This window comes from Nycticebus coucang, chromosome 15 (assembly GCF_027406575.1).
Source record: "Nycticebus coucang isolate mNycCou1 chromosome 15, mNycCou1.pri, whole genome shotgun sequence".
Lineage (NCBI taxonomy): Eukaryota > Metazoa > Chordata > Mammalia > Primates > Lorisidae > Nycticebus > Nycticebus coucang.
Window position 1 is genome coordinate 87,557,867 of NC_069794.1, and position 21,171 is coordinate 87,579,037.

Here is a 21,171-nt window from a genome sequence, read left to right on the forward strand (position 1 = left end):
TGTATATCTTTGTGGTTTTTGTTTTCGGAAACGATATTATTGTGGGGTGTAAAAAAACCCTCAAAAAATCCAAAGAGAAGAGGTTTCTCTGCCTTCCATAGGAGTGTCATGTTACCATGGTGACAAAACCAGCTCTTGATAAAGGATTAATTATGGTGATCCACCGGCTTCCTGCTTCCTCATTCCGTGTAACAGGGATATACGAAAGGAGAAAGCCAGTGGCCGGACAGGTGGCCAGGAACGTTCCAGGAGGCTCAGGTTCTCATGATTTTGTTATGTTCACGCCATTCAGAGAAATCACAGATCTTTGCCAATTTCATGATTTTTAAAAAGTGAGATTCTGCTTTTAGTAATACCTTGAAATTTAAAAAATATGAACAATTTAATAAAAATTCAAAAACGCCTCCCCCATGCAGTTCCCACTGCCAGCTAGATAGACTGGAGTGGGTGAAACCCCCTCACTTGCCTGTTGCCCTGTCCTTGCCTCCTCTCACTCGCTGGCTGTACTCCCCACTTGGGGTTTCCCCACAACTGTCCCAACTACCCATCTTTCCAACTTACCAGAGCAGTTTCTGGAGCCCAGCTCAGCAAAGCCCTCCCTTGTCCATCAGTGTGGAAGCCGCTGTTCTCTCCATGCTCATGTGCCTGGCCAGGGAGGGCTGGTCCTCCCGCTTTACCCCCAGCCCTTACCAGGTGTTGGTCAGCATGCTGGCAGCTGACAGGGCCCCTCAGCCAGCTGCACATCAGAATCATCCTAGGCAGAGTCCTGGGCCCCTTTCTAGGACTAAGGAGTCAAAATCTCAGGGAGAGAGTCCTGAACGTATGGTACATCTTTGTGTACTAGAAACAGATCAAGGGGTTCTGATGCACTGCTAGGTCGGAAATCAATAATGTGTGGTTTTAGTCTGCCTCTGTCCTGCCCCCGTGGGTACCTGCATCTGTTTTTTTTATTATTATTAATATTAAATCATAGCTGTGTACATTAATGTGATCATGGGGCACCATACACTGGTTTTATAAACAGTTTGACACATTTTCATCACACTGGTTAACATAGCCTTCCTGGCATTTTCTTAGTTATTGTGTTAAGACAATTATATTCTGCATTTACTAAGTTTCACATGTACCCTTGTAAGATGCACCGCAGGTGTAATCCCACCAATCACCCTCCCTCTGCCCATCCTCCCCCCTCCCTCCGAGGGGTCTCACTTTTGCTTAGGCTGGTTGTGAACTCATAACCTCAAGAGATCCTCTTGCCTCAGCCTCCCGGACTGCAGGGACTATAGGCATGAGCCACTGAGTGTGGTCTCTGCATGTTTTTGAGAGGGATAATCTTAAATGTTAGATGGCAGCAAACACCTGGTAGTGTTTGTTAAAATACAGATTCCTAAGTGGCCTGCATTGGCCTGCATTGTAACAACACCCCATCACCACCACAACCAATCCTGAAGTTCTTTCTTTGTGTAGGGGACATACGGCCCCTTTTTGAGTCAAATTGGTAGCTGCAGGGACAAGGGAGTAACCTCAGTGAGTCAGGTAGGCTGGATGGGGAACATGGGCAAAGGGGAGCTGATGCCCTATGCTCCTTAGCTGGGGACTTTGTTGCCATCTTGGCCTACTAGAAACAGATCTAGTACTGCCTATCTTTCGAACTTGTCAGAAGCTAGAAATTCAGAGAAATTTAACTTTTCACAATTAAGAAAGTAGCCATGAACAAACAGCTGCCCTAGCAACTGGGCCCCTCTGCCTTGGAGAGTTTATCCACATGCTGTGAACTCTGGCAACGTGCAATGCCACGAACCATCAGGAGCCTGGCCAGGTCACCTGTCATGAACTATACAGATGACAGAACTGCAGACTCTCAAGGTCCTGCTGCGTCACTCAGGCCACTCCCACCAGACAATGCTGGAATCCCATTAGCATTCCTGCCCCAGTGCTGACGGGCCCCCAAACCACATCTCTCTTACCTCTGCTGCAATAACTGTGTTTTGACTATGTGCACTAAGATGGCCTACAAATACCTCAAATGCGACACATCCCCAAAACTGTCACGTTCAAGTGCCATCACCCCATGTGCCCTTTTCTTTGCCTTCTCTCAGCAAACATCGGTACTGTCTACCCACCTGCCACACCCAGAAACCCAAGCGTCACTCTTAACTCTGTGCCCGTCCTCATAACCCCTGTATCGGATCACCTACCGTGTCTTGCTAATTCTGCTACCACCATGTGAAAGCCACAAGCTGTCACTTTCCCTAGACAAGCTCCTTGCACCTTTTCCGCTGTGAACATGCGCTGCAAACCATCTCAGGACCAGCCAACTTAATTTTACAAAGAAACTCCTGTTGAAGGTTACAAGCTGAAGCCTACCTCACCATTTCTCTTTGGCTGAGAGTTGAATACTTGAAAGAGGATAATTTATTTTAAATACAATTATCATATTTAGAAATAAATTTGGAAACGTGCATGAAGTGCAGGATCACAGCCTTGAAAAAATGTAGAACTCCATGGATCTTGGAGCCACCTCTTTTTGTTGAAGAGGGGACTGAGGGGACAGCAAGTACAGAGACGGCCCTACGCGTCCTCTGCTGAACAATTCCCAGCCTCAGGTGCCCCTCACAGTCCACATGCGGACGTGGGAATCTCTGACGGATGGAAACTCAAGGGCCCCAGAAACAATTAGGATGAGCTTGGAACACAGGTGGAAGTCGCTGTGCCCAACACACCTCAACACATTCTCTTTCAACGTTAAAGCAATTACTCCTACAGTCCAGGGAATGAAGAACCAAGCACTTGTTTGTAAGAGTGAGCATAGAACCTTAGTCGGAAACTTCTTATTTCTTTATAAAATCTGTCAGAACTCCACAGATCCCAGCATTTTGGCATCCTCAAACAAAAGCTATATGATCTGACATGAAAGTTAGGCTATGCCTACAGTAATTTTTAAGTTTCCCAAATAAAATTTCTAGGAAATTAATTCTTTACATAGTACTATCAAAAGTAGGAACATACATTTATTAAACAAAGGAAAAATGGATTACCGCTTTCAGGGTCAAAATTGAATATTTTCTTTAATAATAAAATGTATACATAAGAATATTTCGGTGAAATATAAAAAAAAAAATACATTTTTCTCCCTGTGTTTTCAACAGTCTTTTCTAATACCCGTAAGGGAGGAAGAAATGAAAAACAAAGAAAGCAAAGACGTGCTAGTCTGTAATGAAAGATCCAGAAATAAAAATTTACCTATTAGCTATCATTTCACTCAAGGGACTGTGAAGTACAAAAACACATCAATATATCAGCATCTCTCTATATCTAAGTCTGGATGGTGAATAAAGGAGGAAATTCTCTAAAATGTCAATTTTGGCAAAGACACCACCTAGAAATAAGTGACAGTAATCCATACAGATACTAAAAATAGGAATGGAGGTGCAGGTCTGTACTCGGTGACACAAGGCATCCGTGCACCGCCCCAACCTCAACTCACATGGACCTTCTTTGTAGTGCACACTTTTTCCATAGACGGTGGAATATTTTCTGAGAACAAGGAGCGTGGGTCACGGAGGCTGTTTGTTCTTGCAGCTTTCTGGTCAGGGAGATCCAAGTGTGCCTGGAGAGAGTGTGGCTGGTCTGTGTGGCTGGCCCTTTTGCTTCTGGTTTTTCCCTCTCAGAAGCTTTGAGAACATTTATCAGAAGGCAAACTATGCCAGCTCTTTTGATAATATTAGGTCTCTGGGTGGAGCTTTCAAAATCATTCTTTGTTCCACTTTTCCTGTATTGTCAAACTGTGCCTGATAGGTGGTCTAGAATGTGAGTTTCAAACATGTGCTATTAATATGCCCAAAACTGTTGCTGCAAAAAAAGAAAAGAAAATATGCATTAACTGAATCCTAGTCTGTTCTTACTCATAATGCCACAAAAGTGTCGTCCACATTCTGAAACAACAGGCAGTTGCTTGTAAAACTATGTGAAATCTTCAGGTGAACAAACCTCCAGGTTCTAAATACAAAAGTAATTAATTTCTTACAATAGTTCTTGGAGAAAAACGACACAGAAAAAAGTATAGATAAACAATTAAAAAAGCCTAATTTTGTAATCCTTTCTTTCCTTTGCCCTGGTCTTCCTGTTGGAATATGGATATCACTAGCAACATTACTATATCTGCAGGCTCTCTATATTCGAACATTTCTTTGTAAATATTTGTCTTTTGAATATTTTTCTCACAGATGTTTTTGGGAAGGTTACTGTTCTCATTTTATAGCCATAGATGTCACACAGTGATCGTGGCAGTATCTCCCTTCAGGGGACTGCTTCAGGGACGTGTTACATCCTCTGCATCAAGTGTGCAGATTGCTCGGCACATTATTTACCGCGTGCTCGAAATACGTTGGCTATCAGTAATGTACAAGAGTACTAGGAACTACAATGAAGTTCTCAGAAGTCCACTTAAGCAGACCAATCTGGTTTGGGTCTTCCTGTGGAACTGGACAGTTCTCCCCCCCCACAAAATATAGGTGTCACTATTTCCAAATGCTGGGAGTACTCTGCCCTCCTCATCCCTGACTCTTAACCCTGCTCCCTGACTGGTTCCTGCTCTTTCCATCTTGGCACAGACTCCTCCAGGGTATGGGCGGCCCAAGTGCTTTCAAGTCTAGATTGTACCATACGTGGTCTCTATCTGCATCCCCATGACACTAAATGCTGCATGAGGGCACAGATCATGTCTTTCTTTACGTTCAGAGCACAATGCCGGAATGTAACAGGTGCTCAGTACACATCTACTGTGGGAGGACATGTGGTGTCTGAAATCAACCAGGTTGGTGACTGCAGGAACAGGTTCTGAGACATTATGAGAAAGGCTGCCAGCCTGAGATGGAGCCAGGTGCGGATGAGGATGGTGAAACGGGAGGTGACACTACAGAAGGACTAACTGGGAGCAAGGGGTGGGGGGCAATCAGCTCCAGAGGAAATCAGGTACCGTCTTGTCACTTACGGTCAAACCAGCAGAGCTGCATCCAGACTCAACAGACTCTGGACATCCAGATACCAGCTCTGTAGCACACAGAACAAGAGCCTGGGTTAGCTGCGTCTCCTTGTCACTTGTCAGCGCAGAGTAACTTAGAAACCAGCACAGCTCACAGCCCTGGCCTTCTGACCAGAGGATTAACAACAAAACGCAAATGAGGGGCCCCTGCCAGCTGCTTGCACAAAAGAAAAAGTCCAATCTGATCCATGGAGCCCAGAAAACTTACCAGACAGTTGCCCAGAAAACTTACCAGACAGTTGGGATGAGCTGTGCGTGTCTGGCCCAACACAGAATTGCAGTGGTGGGGAAGAAACTTTGAGACTTTGGGCACAGCTGAAGGTAAATGAATCGAAATGTTCTGATTCGTTGCGGCAGCCGCATCATAGGAAGGAATAACTTTAGAATAATACGTGACAGCACGGAAGGAGTTCAGAGCGAGGGCTGTGCTGGCAGTCCGCGTTTTATACAGATCACCAACAGTACTCTCTGCAGTGGAGGCTGACTGACCTTTAATGAGAAAGAAAACACATACGGGTCAGTGTACACGATCTGTAACTACTGCTACCACCGTGTGTGAAACAGACTGTGCTGTACCTCATTTCTTCATGTTAATAAATCTGTGCTACCACTACGCCCGAGTGCTGACGAAAAACAAAGTGAACTTTTTAATAGTGCCAGTTAGTGCAAGATACACACTCTAAATTAGTATTTGCACGTGATTAAAGGATTTCAGAGAAGCAGCATCCCTATGCCTTTTGATGGGTGTGTTTGGCTTTTATCATAAACCAAATGGACCATTCTCATGAAGCGAGGAAGGACATTGGAAGGAACAATTCCATTCAGCCATGAATCAAGTTTGGTAAATTTTCTATCGCAAAAGTGGAATAGTTCTATCCTTATATATTTTGCACAGTAACTAGAAGAAAAAAATGGAAATATACAATATTAACAATGTCATCTCATGTAACACTGTAAATATTTATTTTCTTTTGGACAATAATAATGAAAGTTAAAAATATAATTTATGTCCACTTGAAACATAAATATATCTGAAATGTTTGTGAAAAATAATTTAAGCAAATGTGCACAGAGATGTACGAAAAAGAACACGGAAGGGCAAGCAAGTCTAAACATGTCTGTGTTATAGGTCAGGATTAGCACAGAAACCGTGGGACCTGGCACGGTCATTTAACTTCTCTTCCCTTCAATTTTCTGATGTGGGTGGTGAAAGTGAAATTTGGAAGACTTAACCGACTACCACTCTTGCAGGCCACTCTCAAAAACAATTTGGCCACATGCAGTAAGAGCTACTTCTATCCCTACGCCCACGGTCCCTGTTCCCTGACTCATCCATCACACCCTTCCAGGAATCCAGCCCAAGGAAAAGTCTAAAAGTCAGAAAACCCTATATATGGGAGTGTACTTCCTGTATCATGATGTATAAACTACTCTTGCCCTAAACTGGAAATGCTAAATGTAGCAATTGGAATATGGCTAAGAAAATTGCTGGAAATAAATCATTTGAAAAACTTTTAAACCATTAGAGATGAAGCCACACATGGTGGCTCCCACCTGTGTTCCCAGCAGTCTGGGAGGCCAAGGCGAGTAGATTGCTTAAGTTCCAGAGCTTGAGACCAGTCTCTAAAATAGACCAGGATTTGTGATGGATATTTGTAGTCCCAGTGACTCAGGAGGCAGAGGCAAGAGGATCACTTGAGACCAAGAGTTTGAGGTTGCTGTGAGCTGTGATGCCACTGCACTGTACTGAGGGCATAAAGTGAGACTGTGTCTCAAAAATAAAATAAAATGGTGATGAGGACTGTGTAACAACAAATTAAAATATTTAAGACCCCAAAGCAGGAGACAAAATGGAATTTCCAGCATGATTTGCACTATAGAAAAATGTACCTGGAAAAAGACCTGAAAATGCATAAAAAATGAACACAGTGATTGTCTTAGCTGGGTTAATAAAGGATCTGTATTGCTTTTCAAATGCAAAAATGTATTTGGATACATTTTTTTTTTTTTTGGGCAACACAGCAAGACCATTTTTATTTAAAAATAATAATTGTATACATATATTAATATATATATAAACCTCATGAGCCATCCAGTAGAGTAAGAAAGGTCTTCTCCAAAAGGTAGCCCAGCAACCAAGATAACTTCTTGGATACATTTTTGACTCATTGACCTTCAAGGTCTCCTCAGGTCTGGACATGCCCTAAGTTCCCATCCCTGTATATCCGTGTGTTCCCGAGAGCTGTCCTGAGGTGGTGCGACGCCATCAGTGCTGGGACACAGAAAGGCCCGACCTCCCTGCATTGCCATGAAGAGTTTCAGAGTTTCTGTGGGATATGAATAGTATTGTATGGACGAGAAATAACATTGACAGGCACATGCCTCTGGCCTGACCTCCATCGGAGTTAATCTGGCTGATTTAATCATTCCATGTCAAGTCAGCCTAGCTACTTTAAGTAGATTAACATGGCAACTCTTTTTTTTTTACTGTCCTCTTCTTTCCCCTAAGTCAGGAGAAAAGTCTCAACTGAAGCCTAAAACTCCCTGAGGCGTATGTGATGATACGGACAAGGAGGGCTGGCTTCTCTTCTGGGCTACTTTCTCTCGACTTTGGACCCAACCCCGAGTATGCACATTTGTTTCCATGGCTTCCGCTACGTCCACAAGTGTGCACGGTATTTCTACTGCAGCACTGAAAATACCGTGAGGGCCCTATCTTGCTTTTGCGACCCTCTCTGACACTAATGTGTGAGCTCCGTAAGAACAGGAATGGCGTTTATGGTGGAGCCCATAGCTCAGTGGGTAGGGCACCAGCCACATATACTGAAGCTGGCGGGTTTGAACCTGGCCTGGGCCAGCTAAAACAGCAATGACAACTGCAATGACAAAAAATTAGCTGGGCATTGTGGTGGGCACCTGGGGGCTAAGGGAAGACAATCGCTTATGCCCAAGAGTTTGAGGTTGCTGTGAGCTGTGACGTCACAGCACTCTACCCAGGGCAACAGCTTGAGACTCTGTCTGAAAAAATAAATAAATAAATAAATAAAATAAAGAACGGCATTTTGTTCATCCTTGTGTCCCAATTTTGCAGGCAGGGACACGAAAGCTGAGAACTTAGGGACAGACTTGGTGCTAACCAGAGAGTGAGGGGGAAGGACATTCCAGCACAGAAGAGGATGGAGTGACAGCAGAACCCCTCGGGGGCAGTCGGCGCATGGGGCAACTCAGACCCTGTCACCTCACATCTAACATTCAGGTTAGGAGGGCCACACCTTCCTGCTTTCTCTTATTTCTGTAAGTACGTGGCAGGGGAACGCCTAGGCTTCTCTGACACATGTGACAAAAATGCCTCTCAGTGGCAAGTATTTGTTTTGTGATCAATCTTCAGATGATGATTTCTTGAACCCCTGCTGGGTGTTGGTCATCATTCTAAATATTAGAAATAAAACAATGAATAAAACAGGCAAAAACAAAAACCCAGAGAAAATCCTGGCTTTCGTGGAGTTGACATTCTAATAGAAGACAGAATAAACATCCAAGTAAAGAACAATAGAAAGTGTAAGGTGTGGGCCAGCGGAGTTCCCTGAGTTACATCTGGGGAGGGAGCTTGCAGGGACACACAGCAGCCCAGGGGTCCTGGGGAGGCCACGCAGGCCCACGTGTACTTTAATGGCACAAGTGTCAGGCAGAGCTCACCTCTCACGGCCTCATCCAGGGAGCCCCCTGCAGCAGGAACAGAACACACATTAAAGCACTTGTTAGCCAGGAACTGGATCCCTCTCACAGGTGAGTAAGGGCTTGTCAACACATTGTTTTCCCTTGAATGGACAGAAAAGAAAAAATACTTTGCATATTTTTCAAGGAAGACAATAAGAGCATTGCTGAGTTCAAGGGCCCTTCTATCATCCAAGGTCTAAACGCGCTGACAGAGCTTGACTCTGGATTATTTACATATGAACAAACAGCTAAGCATGACCCTGGACGTGAGAGGATGAACGATGTCCTTTCATCTTTAGTTCTCTTTGTTTACAGACTCCAATCAACCTACATAAGGAAGCAATCATTTAGCATGTCTCCCTTCATACTTGTGTGAGCTGCTTTAAGTATCACTAATTGAAACAGGGCTGGACTGTTCCAGGTCCTGTGACCTCCTGGAAATCTCTCATGGCTCTTCCACAGTGGTCACCACAGTCACAAGCAGCAAAGCCCCATATTGAGATCTCCGAGGTAACAAAAGCAGAAGTAAGGGTGAGTCAAAGGACAGAATATTATGTGTGCTCATCGCTGTAACCAAGAGATACACATCCGTGGATTTTTAATAAGTCTCTGAGCTTTCACTGAGGATGCTTTAGTTTCTGTCTACACATCCAACATCAGCACAGAGGAAAATAACAAGCAGAAGCCAGATTCACAGCGCCTGTATCATACCTCTGTGCCCCAACGGCACCCGGGAGAGGCACCTGGATGGGCATTTGCTGTTTCTTACAAAACCTCCTATTGCTCCGAAGTGCTTCTGTAATCTAAAGACAAAGAGACAGAAATATATTTAGATAGATAACAGATATTTTTATGATATACAAAGACACACACACATTTCCAGTTATAGAAAAATAAAAATACGGTTGCAGCACCAAAGCATTGTCTATAAGGATAAAGTTCAAGACGCTGGCAGTGAGCTACCTGGTCCATAACGGCTGCAGGGATTTTCTCCCGGACACATTTCACATAGTCAACTGTGGCCTCAAGGACGGAAGCCGAGTCATTCTTTCGCCCCTTCATATACGGCAAGAGAATACGCAGCTGCTCACAGCAATACTTGATTCTTTCTCTGGACAGAGAATTGTGACAAATAAGGAATAATTAGTCTCATTTTCTTCCTTGTATCCAAGGACAAACAACCCTTCCTCCTCTGTGTGTGAGTAAAGGTACCTCTCCCCACCTCAATCTGGTCTTAGTTTCAGAGACAGGCTGTGTCCCCGCAAGCCAGTAGCCCTCACAGCCCCTGGAGTCACAGCATCCCGAGGCACCCAGCAACCGCTGCTGAGGTACCATGTGCGCTGATGGCAGCCCCGGCACCCACCCTGGGGCCTGCTGCCGTGCAAGGATGCCCAGACACCGGGGGAAAACACCCCCCTGTCCACTGCTGCCCAGGGAAACCTACAGACCACTGCCCTTTAGTGAGAGAACACGCTATACACGTATAAATCCTTTGTGAAGGATTTCACAGTAGAAACCTAGAAGGCAGAGAGCAGTCAGGAACTTCAAGTCCCTGGGAACCGGACATTTCCAACAACAGATCAATCAGCATCTTGTAACAGCCAGGCTTTCCATGTAACTGATTGCCCTGTGGCCTGAGCCCAGGGCAATCAGAGGGCTGCTTCCTTCACAGGAGGTAGGTACAGACAGAACAAATAACCACCAGGCAAACGTCAGGCTAGTCTAAGAAACTAACCTAAGTCTTTCATAGCTCTGAAGGGACATAGACAGGAAATGGAGATCTAATTGTTGTAAACCTCGGTGAGGTTATCCATTCATGTGCTCGCTTAAGAAACATCATCAGCACCTGTTTTGTACTGAACACTAGCTTGACACAGACAGGTGGAATGGTGGCTTGGCTAGCTACGAGCTGGGACCATCGGTAAATTATGAAATCTCTCTAAACCTCAGAATGGCAGAGAAAATAAAGGAGAAATTTAGTGTGACATGTAGCCAGCGAATAGCTCCAACATTCTTTATCAGTGTGTTCTCGCTGAGCTTTGAGGAGCCCTGGGGGTTCTGCCAAAGTATCCCAGGAACTATTCTGGAAAGAAAAGGATGGAAGAGTCAACAATTTGACAATGTGTATGAAGGGCTTTGAAACTTTTTACACCCTTTGGCACAGTATTTCCAATTACAAGGATCTATCCCAAGGAGATAATGTAAGATAAAGGGCAAGGTTTTGTACACAGGCACTCATTACAGCACTACATTAGTGCAATACGGAAAACCACCCAAACACACAGTGCAGGAGAATGTCTTGAGTAGGCTACAGTAGGGTGGCCAGGTAGAATTATCAGCTGGCAGGGAGGTGCTGTGCATGAAGTTTACTGGGGAAGGGAGGATAGAAAACAACACACGGAACACAATCGTAGCCATTGAACAAAGAAACAATGAAGCACAGAAAAGAGACTGAAGGCAAATACATCAAGTAATAGTTATTTCTGGTTGGCTGGGCAACAAATAATTTTTATTTCTTTCATTTTCTGTATTTTCCAAATATTTTTGCTAGGCATATGTCATTTTCATAATGAAAAATCCTACTGAACATTTTCAGTATTAGAAAAATGTTCAAACATACAGAAAAGTTGAAAGAATTACACAGTGAACACCCATCACTTACAGTGGATGATTAGCATTCATGGCACAGTTGAATATTCCGTGTCCAAAATGCTTGCGACCAGAAGTGTTTGGGATTCCAGATGTTTTTGGATTTGGGGATATTTGCACATACATAATGAGGTATCATGGGGATGGGACTCAAGGCTTAAAACAAAATTCATTTATGTTTCGTATATATACCTTACCTACATAGCCTAAGGGTAATTTTATACAACTTTTCTATTTTTTTTTTTTTTTTGAGACAAAGTCTCATTTTGTCACCCTCGGTAGAGTGCTCTGGTTTCATAGCTCACAGCAACCTCAAACTCTTAGGCTCAAGCGATTCTCTTGCCTGAGCCTCCCAAGTAGCTGGGACTACAGGCGCCTGCCACAACAGGTTATTTTTAGAGACCGGTCTTGCTCTAGCTCAGGCTGGTCTCAAACCTGTGAGCTCAGGCAATCACCCACCTCGGGCTCCCACAGTGCTAGGATTACAGGTGTGAGCCACTGTACCCGGCCATTTTATACAATATTTTTAGTAATTTTGTACATGAAACAAACTTTGCATATATTGAACCATTAGTAAGAGATGCTCCTTATCTCATTTGGTGCCCCCCAAAGTTTCAGATGTTGGATTTTTATATTAAGGATGCCAACATGTACTTCCTTTACTATACAAGGATCATCCCACTGTCCACACATCAACCCACTGAATGTGTTAAAGTATTTCAAAGTAAGTTGGAGACTTCAGTACACTATACTCCTAAAAGATATCATTAGCTAGAGTTCAAATTATTTTTAGGTAAAAGTTATAGAAGATAAAATGTACAAATAACAAATAAACCTGTGTAACATAAACCCTAATCAACATCATCATAACCTCCAAAGCCCTGTGTTTCCTTCCAATCAATACCACCCCTTCTCCCCACAGGCCAACTACTTTCCTGATTATTTTTTCATCCCACATTACTTTTGCCTGCCCTCAAATGTAAATATACATTTGATTTATATTTACTTGATATAAATGAAATCTCATAGGCTGTGTTGTTTTGTAGGGTTCTTTCACTCTCAATGTCCTGGGATTTACCCAGGTGGCTGTCTGTACCAGCAGTGTGTTCCTTACTATTGAACAATCGTGTTCCACAGTGTACATATGCCTCAACTTACTTATCTGTTCACTGACTGACCAACACTTGCGCTGTTTCCAGTTTGGGGTCATTATAAATAAGGCTGCTAGATCATTCTTGACATCTTTTTGTGAATTCATGTTTTTATTTTTCTTGGGTGAATATCTAGGAATGAAATGATGGTTTTCTGGTAAAAGGTTAACCAAAATAGTAACGTTTTACACTTCTTCCGTCAATGTATGATTCTTCCTGTTGTTCAAAATCTTTGATAGCATTGAACATTGTTGGTTTTAACTGTAGCATTTTGGCCTTTCTAGGGCACATGTAGGAACATCTTATTATGCTCTAATTTGCAAGTCCCTGATAACTCAGCGAAGCTGAGCACTTTTCCCTGTGCTTACTGGGTACTTGTTCAGCTTCCTTTGTTACTTATCTGTTCAAACATGTTACCTACCTTTGGATTCGACTGCAGGTATTTTTAATCATTGAGCTATGGGAGTTCTTTACATATTCTGGACACTAGTATCTATTAAGTATTTGTTTAGCAAATATTTTCTCTCAGACTCTATCTTGTCTATTTATTTTCTTAAAGGTGACTTTTGATAGCAAAACTTATAAATTTTAATGAATGCAATTTACCCACTCTTTTTTATGTATTCCTTTCCTGTCCATAGAGTATCTGCCCACTTTCCTCATGGAGACTTCCTCCTGTCTTCTTGTAGGACTTTATTGTACAACATAGTAGCCATTAGCCAACCGAGTCTGTTTAAATATAACTTAAAAAATTAATATAATTTAAAATTCATTTCTTAAATTGCAATAGCCACATCCCAAGCACTCAAAAACTACATGTTAGTGGCTACTATACTGGATAATGCCAATATAAACAATTTCTAAGACTAGAAAATTCGATTGAACAGTGCAATCCTAGAACCATCATAATTTTATTTTATAGTATAGCTCTGACTATGCTCCATCTTGAATGAATTTTTTATATGGTGTGAGGTAAGGGGTCAAGGTTAATTATTTTTCTGTGTGGATATCTAGTTGTTCCAACACCATTTATTAAAAAGGCTTTTTTTCTCCCAAACATTTGCTTTGGTGCTTCTGTTGAAAAATCAAATGATCATCAATATACAGATCTAATACTATGCATTGTCTGCGTTCTACTGGTCTGTTTGTCAACTTTTATGCCAATCACATAATGACAATCATAGATTTCTAGGAAGTCATTAAGTCAGACGGTAAACTTGAAGTCCTTTAACTCTGTTTACTTTTCCAAGATTGCTTTGGATATCCTAAGTCCTTTTCACACATTTTAAAATCATCTTACCAAATTTTTACCAAATAAAAACCTTCCTGGGATTATGATTTAGATTCAAATATAGTCATATTTCAATTTGGTAAGAACTGACTTCTTAACAGTAGTGAGTTTTTAAATTCATGATTATGGTATAATGCCTGATTTAGTTATTATCTAATTTCTCACAGCAACATTTTGAATCATTAATAGATCTTTTGTGGTTTTACATATTTGTTCCTAAGTATTGTGCATCTGTTTTATTCTATTATAAATGTCACACTTTAAAAATTTTCATTTTGGGCAGTGCCTGTGGCTCAAGGAGTGGGGCACCAGCCCCGTATACTGGAGATGGCGGGTTCAAACCCAGCCCCCGCCAAAAACTGCAAAAAAAAAATTATTTTACAATCGTTTGCTACTTACAAAGTTGACTGGACTTTCTGCAACCCTGCCACATTCACTTTTAGTTCCAGCAGTTGTTTTGTAAATGTCTTACGGCTTTATATGCAATCACGCTATCTATAAGAGGGTTTTCCTTTTTCCTTTCTAATGTGTATGTCTATTTCTTTATCAGGCCTAACTGCAGTGGCAAGATTATTTAGTTGATGATGAATAGAAATGATAAGACTGGGCACCTCAACTTGTTTCTGATCTTTTTATGAATACTCAGAATTTCATCGGTAAATATAATGTAAGGCAGATGTTTTCACAGATGCCCTTTAACAGATTGAGAAAGTTCTCTTCCTTACTACATATATGTTTGCTGAAAGGTTTTATTAATCATAAAAGGATATTGACTATTGCCAAATAATTTTTCTCAATCTGTTAAACATGGCTTTTCTCCTTTATTCTATTAATATGGTGGATGTCAGCGTTTGCTTTTTTACTGTTATGCCAGCTTTGCTTTTCTAGGATAAGCCTGATGTGGTCATGATACATTGTATCTTTATGTATGTTTTTATTCAGTTTTCTAAAATTATGTTGAATATTTATGTCTCCATTTTCATGAGGGGTACTGGTCTGTCATTTTCTCTCTTTATGTTATTGTACGGTTTAGGGTTATGCTGCCCTCATGAAAGAGGTTAGGAAGGGTTCCCTCTTCCATTTTCAATAAGAATTTGTTTAAAATTGGTTTTATTTCCTTAAAAGGTTAGTAAAATTCATTGGTAAAACCATCCGGATGTGGTATTTTTTTTGGGGTCCGGTTTTTGATAGCAAGTCCAATTTCTTTAATATACAGGGCTAGTCGGAGTTTCTGCTTCATCTGGCATCAGTTTTGGTAAGTTGTGTTTTTCAAACATCTGTCTATTTCATCTAAATTGTTGAATTTACTGGCCTAAAAGTGTTCAAAGTACACACTTTTTATATTTAAATATTTATAGGCTCTGTATTAATAATTCCACTTGCGTTCATGGTATTGGTAAACTGTGTTTGTTTTCTGTCCTAGCTTCCTTCCTACCTCCTTACTTACTTTGGGTTCATTTTGTTTTTATATTTTCTTACTTCCAAAGATGAAACCTTGTATCACTGATTTTTAGACCTTTTGCTTTTCTAATTTAAGCATTTAAAGCCAGTGTTTCCCAAGTTTTGCTATAATAACATCTCACAAATTTTGATACATTCTATTCTCATAATCATTCATTTTGAAATATTTCCTAATTTTTTTGAATTTTTTTTTCTTTTACCCATGGATTTATTTAGAAATTCCTTTTTAAATTTCCTTATCTTTGGGGGTTCCTTTTAATCTTATTTTTCTTGATTTCTAGTTTAATTGCATTGTGGTCAGGGGACATATTCTTTATGAATGCAATTCTTTTAAATGTTCTGAGATTTCTTATACTACGTATTCCCCAGAGTACAGTCTATCTAAGTGAAAGTACCATACCCCCTTGAAAAGAAGGAGCATTCTGAGCTGTTGGGTATAGTGTTCTATAAATATCCAGGATATTAAGCTGGTTGACAGTGTTGACCATTTCTCACTCTTACTTTTTTCGTGTTTTGTTGTATAAATTGCTGAGAGAGGGTGTTAAATCTCCAATAACGGTTGTAAAATTATCTATTCTTCCCTTTAATTGTGTAAATTTTTGATCCAAACTTTTTTTTTTTTTTTGGTTCTTGGCTGGGGCTGGGTTTGAACCCACCACCTCTGGTATATGGGACCGGCACCCTACTCCTTGAGCCACAGGCGCCGCCCTGATCCAAACATTTTGAAGCTCTGCTATAATCATATGCTATTTGTAATTTTATATCATTGTGATAAATTGATACTTCTATTATTATGAAATATCCCTCTTTACCACAGTGATACCATTTGTCTTCAAATCTACTTGATTTGACATCAACATAGCCAATGTGATCTTATATTTACTGTTTCCACAGTAGATATTTATTAATATCTTTATATTTAAAGCTTATCTCTTACAGAAGCAGACAGACGGATCTTGGTTTTTGTTTATCTATTCTGAAAATCTATGCCTATCAGCTGGACATGGTTGGATAAAGGACGACCCTTTTACAACCTTCCCCCCTATAGTTCTCCTGGTGTCTTTTATTCTGTTCCTCCTTCCTGCCTTCTTTTTGAATGTTTTTTAAATCAAATTTTAATCTATTACTTGGTTTCATAGCTAGACCTTTTGCATAATTCTTCAGGTTGCTCTAGGGATTAAAAACATATATATATATAAAATATATGAACCTTTCAAAGTCTATGGTTAATATTCTGTGGCATCACATAAAATGTATAAATGCTACAGTCATATAAGTGCATTTATCCCTCTCATCGTTCACGTTAAAGTTATCGTAACAACTATAGCTACACATAGTATGAATTCCACAACACAATGCTATGATTTTTGCTTGTAACAGAGTTAAACATTTTAAACACATTATTTTATGACATCACATAAAATGTAAAAATGCTGCAGTCATGTAAGTAATTTATCCCTCTCATTCTTCAAGCTATAGTTATATGTATTATATCTATACATACTACAAATTCCACGATCTAATAATTTTTTCTTATAACAGTATTAAGTGTTTTAAATACATTAAAAGGAAAAATGTTTGTTTTTAAACATTTGTTCACATATTTATCATTTCTGATGCTATTTAGTCCTTCCCAACAATCCAAGTTTCCTGGCATTATTTCCTTTCAACCTAAAGAATTTTCCTTCAGCTCTCTTACCCTGCAAGTTACTTTTCATATGAAAACGTAAAGCTTTATCTCACTATTTGCCGTTGAGAAATAATTTCAGAGGGAAATATGATTTACACAAAGAAGTGAAGAGTGTGAGACATAATAAATATGATGGCATATATAAAAGGCTAGTTTTCTAATTTATTGACATTTTAAAAGCCACGAATATGCATATATGTGACAGGTCTGGAGCAGTACTGTCTGCTCCTAAGATTTCCATTATGGATGCAAGGAAAACGTGCCCTTATGATTTCTGTCTCTCGGTGGCAGCCAAGACCGAGTGAGGGCATACAGGAGCAAAATATGGTAATATAGGGAATTCACAGACAGGGAATTTTTGTAACTCTGAAATAATATGGTAAACAGTGATGAAAAAAGATCTAAAATTTGAGTGAAAAAATAGTTACAGAGTAAAGTAATTAAAAAGTGTTTATCATTTCTGCAATGAAGAGTTAAAGTCTATTTCTCCACCTGTTGAATCTCTGCTATGTGCCTAATTTAACCAAAAGATATGTGGAGAAGTGATTCTATAAAAGCTCTGGGATCGGCATTTCAGAAGACAGAGCTTCCACGCTTGCCTCACAGAATCTTGAGCTGTCATGGAAGAGGTCTGTGTGCCTTGCTTGCTGGAGACCAGGGGGAGAGGTGCTGAGACTATATGGCAGAAAGCAGCCCAGTGGGTCATCGTCTCCAGCCATCTCCTCCAGAAGAGGAGATGAGGAAGATCATACATGTGCTGGACTCTCCAGAAAGGCCACTTGCTGAACTCCGTGCAGTGACTGCAGTTAAGACCGTGCAGAGAAGAATCACAGAGCCCAGCTCTGCACAATTGACGACCCATTAAATTGTGAGATAGGATAAATAGGGTGTTGTTTTCAGGTACCAGGTATTGGGGTAGTTTGTTACAAAGCAATAAACAATTGAAGAAATCCACACAGCGGTGTCCAACTATGGCCTATGAGCCACATGCTAATGTGAGAGCTTCTTTGCTTATCTGTGGTGGCAGATATCACAAACATTGTGCATGGACCTTTTTTTCCTCATCAGCTTTTGTTAGTGTTTGCATATTTAATGTGCAGCCCAAAACAACTTGTCATCTTCCAATAGACAGCAAAGAAAAAAAAAAAAGGTTGGATACTCGATAGCAAAACCAGGAACAATACAAAGTCAGTAACATTTGCAAAAGTAAACAATCTATGACAACAATAACAAGAAATGGAAGAAGGTAAATGGAAAACGCACTGTTGTATTTTAATTTTAAGGGTATTTATACCTTTAATACCATAAAATTCAAGGTGTAACATGATAAGGGTACATATTATAATCCCTAAAGCAACCAATATAAAAACAAGTGGATTTGCTAAAAGGCAATAGAAGAGCTAAAAATAAAAGCTAAAGTACACTTGACAAATTCAAAAGAAGGCAGCGATGAGAAGAAAGGAAAAAGAAAAGAGATGAGACTAGTGAAAATCACCACAAAAACTGTAGACCTAAAAATCAAACTTAATATAATTATATGTACAGGGACTCAACACTTCAATTGAGCAACAGAGATTGTCAGAATGGGCAAATAAAAAATAAAAACAAGATTCAACTACATACTTATGAGAGCAGCTCTTTTTTTTTTTTTGAGATAGGGTCTTATTATGTCACCCTCGGTAGAGTGCCATGGTAGCACAGCTCACAGCAACCTCAAATTCTTGGGCTTAAGTGATTCTCTTGCCTCACCCTCCCAATTAGCTGGGACTACAGGTGCCGGCCACAAGCCTGGCTATTTTTTGTTGCAGTTGTTGTTGTTGTTTTGGCTGGCCTGGGTCGGGTTTGAACCTGCCACCCTGATGCCGTAACCACTGTGCTATGGCCACCAAGCTGAGAGGCTCTTCTAATATAATGACATAGGTAGGTTACAAGAAAACTATGTAAATACTAATCCTAAGAAAGCTGTATGAATATCAAAGTAGATTTTCAAACAAGGAGTAGGAGCGTAGGTAAGTTAGCATGATCATTTCCTAATGATAATGAGTCATTCACCAAGAAGACAGGAAAAGCTGTCAGGAGAAAAGGAGAAAAAAAACAAACAGGCCAATCTAGTTATCACTGAAGAATTTAACCCTCAAAAAATTTAGTGAGAGAACAGAATATAAGAAAAACACTACCGACCAATTCTACCTTATTAATATTTATAGAGTACTAAATAGTAAAATATACATTCTTTTCAAATGCACATGGACATTAATCATGAGAGACAATACTCTGGCCATAAATCAAGTCTCAGAAATACCAAATGACAGAAACCTTAAGGAATATTTTTTCAGATAACAACATAATTAAATTATAAATCAATACTTGAAAAATCTCCCAATGTGGAAATTAAGTTACATGCTGCTTAACAGTCACAGGTAAAAGAAAAACTCACAAGGGATCTGAGAGAACATTTTGAACTTAATGATCACATGTCAGTGAAAATATATCAAAATGCATGAGATGCAGCTAAAACACTGCTTCAGCGCCCATAGCTCAGTGGGTAGGGCAAGGGCCACATACATTGATACTGGTGGGTTCAAACCCAGCCAGGACCAGCTAAAATCAACAATGACAACTGCAACAAAAGAAACAGCAGGGCGATGTGGCAGACGCCTATATTCCCAGCTACTTGGAAAGCTGAGGCAAGAGAATTACTTAAGCCCAAGTTTGAAGTTGTTATGAGCTGTGATGCCACGGCACTCTACCAAGGGTGACACAGTGAGACTTTGTCTCAAAAAAAAAAAAAAAAACAAAAAAAAAACATTAGTTGTAAATGCTTATATAAAAAAGAAGGGTTAAAGTCAATGATCTAAGTTTCTACCTAAGAAGACAGATAAAAAGCAAAGTAGGCTGGGTGCAGTGGCTAATGCCTGTAATCCCAGTACTTTGGGAGGCCACGCAGGAGGAGCCCTTGAAGCTAGGAGTCCAAGGTTGCAGTGAGCTATGGTCACTCCATTGTACTCCAGAGCCATAGAGCAAGACCCTGTCTTGTATTTTTAAAAAAAAAAAAAAAAGCAAAGTATAGAAACAAGAAAATGAGAGAGGATAAAAATCAATGAAATATAAATGGACAAACAGGCCTAGCACAGTGGCTCATGCCTGTAATACTAGCACTGAGTTAGGCTGGGGCGGGTGGATGGCTTGAACTCAGGAGTTCAAGACCAACCTGAGCAAGAATTAGACCTCCATCTACTAAAAATAGAAAAACTAGCCAAATGTAGTGGTGGGTGTCTGTAGTCCCAGCTGCTAGGAGGCTGAGGCAAGAGGATTGCTCTAACGCAGGAGTTTAAGGTTGCTGTGAGCTATGACGCCATGGAACTCAACCCCAAGGTGACTGAGTCAGTCGCTCTCAAAATAATAATAATAAAATATATAAAATGGACAAACAATAGAGAAAGTTAGTGAATCAAAACCAGTAAAACTTATAAACCTTTTGCTAGACTGATTAAGAAAAACAGAGAGGGGCGGCGCCTGTGGCTCAAGGAGTAGGGCACTGGTCCTATACGCCGGAGGTGGTGGGTTCAAACCCAGCCCCGGCCAAAAAAAAAAAAAAAAGAAAAACAGAGAGAAAGCACAAATTATCAGTGCCAAGAAGAAAGGAACCCATCCCTACAGGGCTAAAGAATTGGAATGATAATGAAAGAGCACTATAAAGTTGTCTGATAAATTTAACAACTTAGATGAAATGAACAAATTTCTTTAAAGACATAAATTAACTCAAACTGACACAGGAAAAAATACTGAGTTTCATAATCATTAAAGAAACTGAATTTGTAATTAAAACCTTCCAACAAAGAAAATTCCAAGCCTAAATGACTTTATTATTGAAGTCTATGAAATGTATCATTCCTATACAAACTGTTTCAGAAAACAGAATAAAGACTTTCCATTTCATTTTATGAGATCAGCATTTTCCTGATACAGAAACCTGTGATTTAAGACAACTATAGACTAAAAGCCTTCATAAACACACATGCAAAAACTGTTCATAAAATATTAGCAAATCGAATCCACCAAAAACTAAAAAAGACAATGCATCAAGATAAAGTAGAGTTTAACATTTTTAGAAATCAATGCAATTACCACATTAATGGAAAAGAGGAAAAAATTAAATAATCATCTC

The 21,171-nt window shown here is 40.2% G+C and overlaps 1 protein-coding gene and 1 non-coding gene across 2 annotated transcripts in view; one reads left to right on the top strand and one right to left on the bottom strand.

The window, feature by feature from the left end:
- Positions 1-2,728: 2,728 nt before the first annotated feature.
- SOHLH2 (spermatogenesis and oogenesis specific basic helix-loop-helix 2) overlaps positions 2,729-21,171 on the bottom strand; it is a 140,328-nt gene continuing 121,885 nt past the window's right edge. The window contains 5 exon segments of the mRNA XM_053563894.1: positions 2,729-3,852; positions 5,277-5,533; positions 8,741-8,862; positions 9,473-9,564; positions 9,725-9,872. Of these exon segments, the coding sequence (XP_053419869.1) occupies positions 3,832-3,852; positions 5,277-5,533; positions 8,741-8,862; positions 9,473-9,564; positions 9,725-9,872 (640 nt within the window). The 3' untranslated portion in view covers positions 2,729-3,831.
- LOC128567108 (small nucleolar RNA SNORA31) lies at positions 17,193-17,320 on the top strand. Its single transcript, XR_008374771.1, has one exon. It is a non-coding gene; the product is annotated as a small nucleolar RNA SNORA31 (small nucleolar RNA).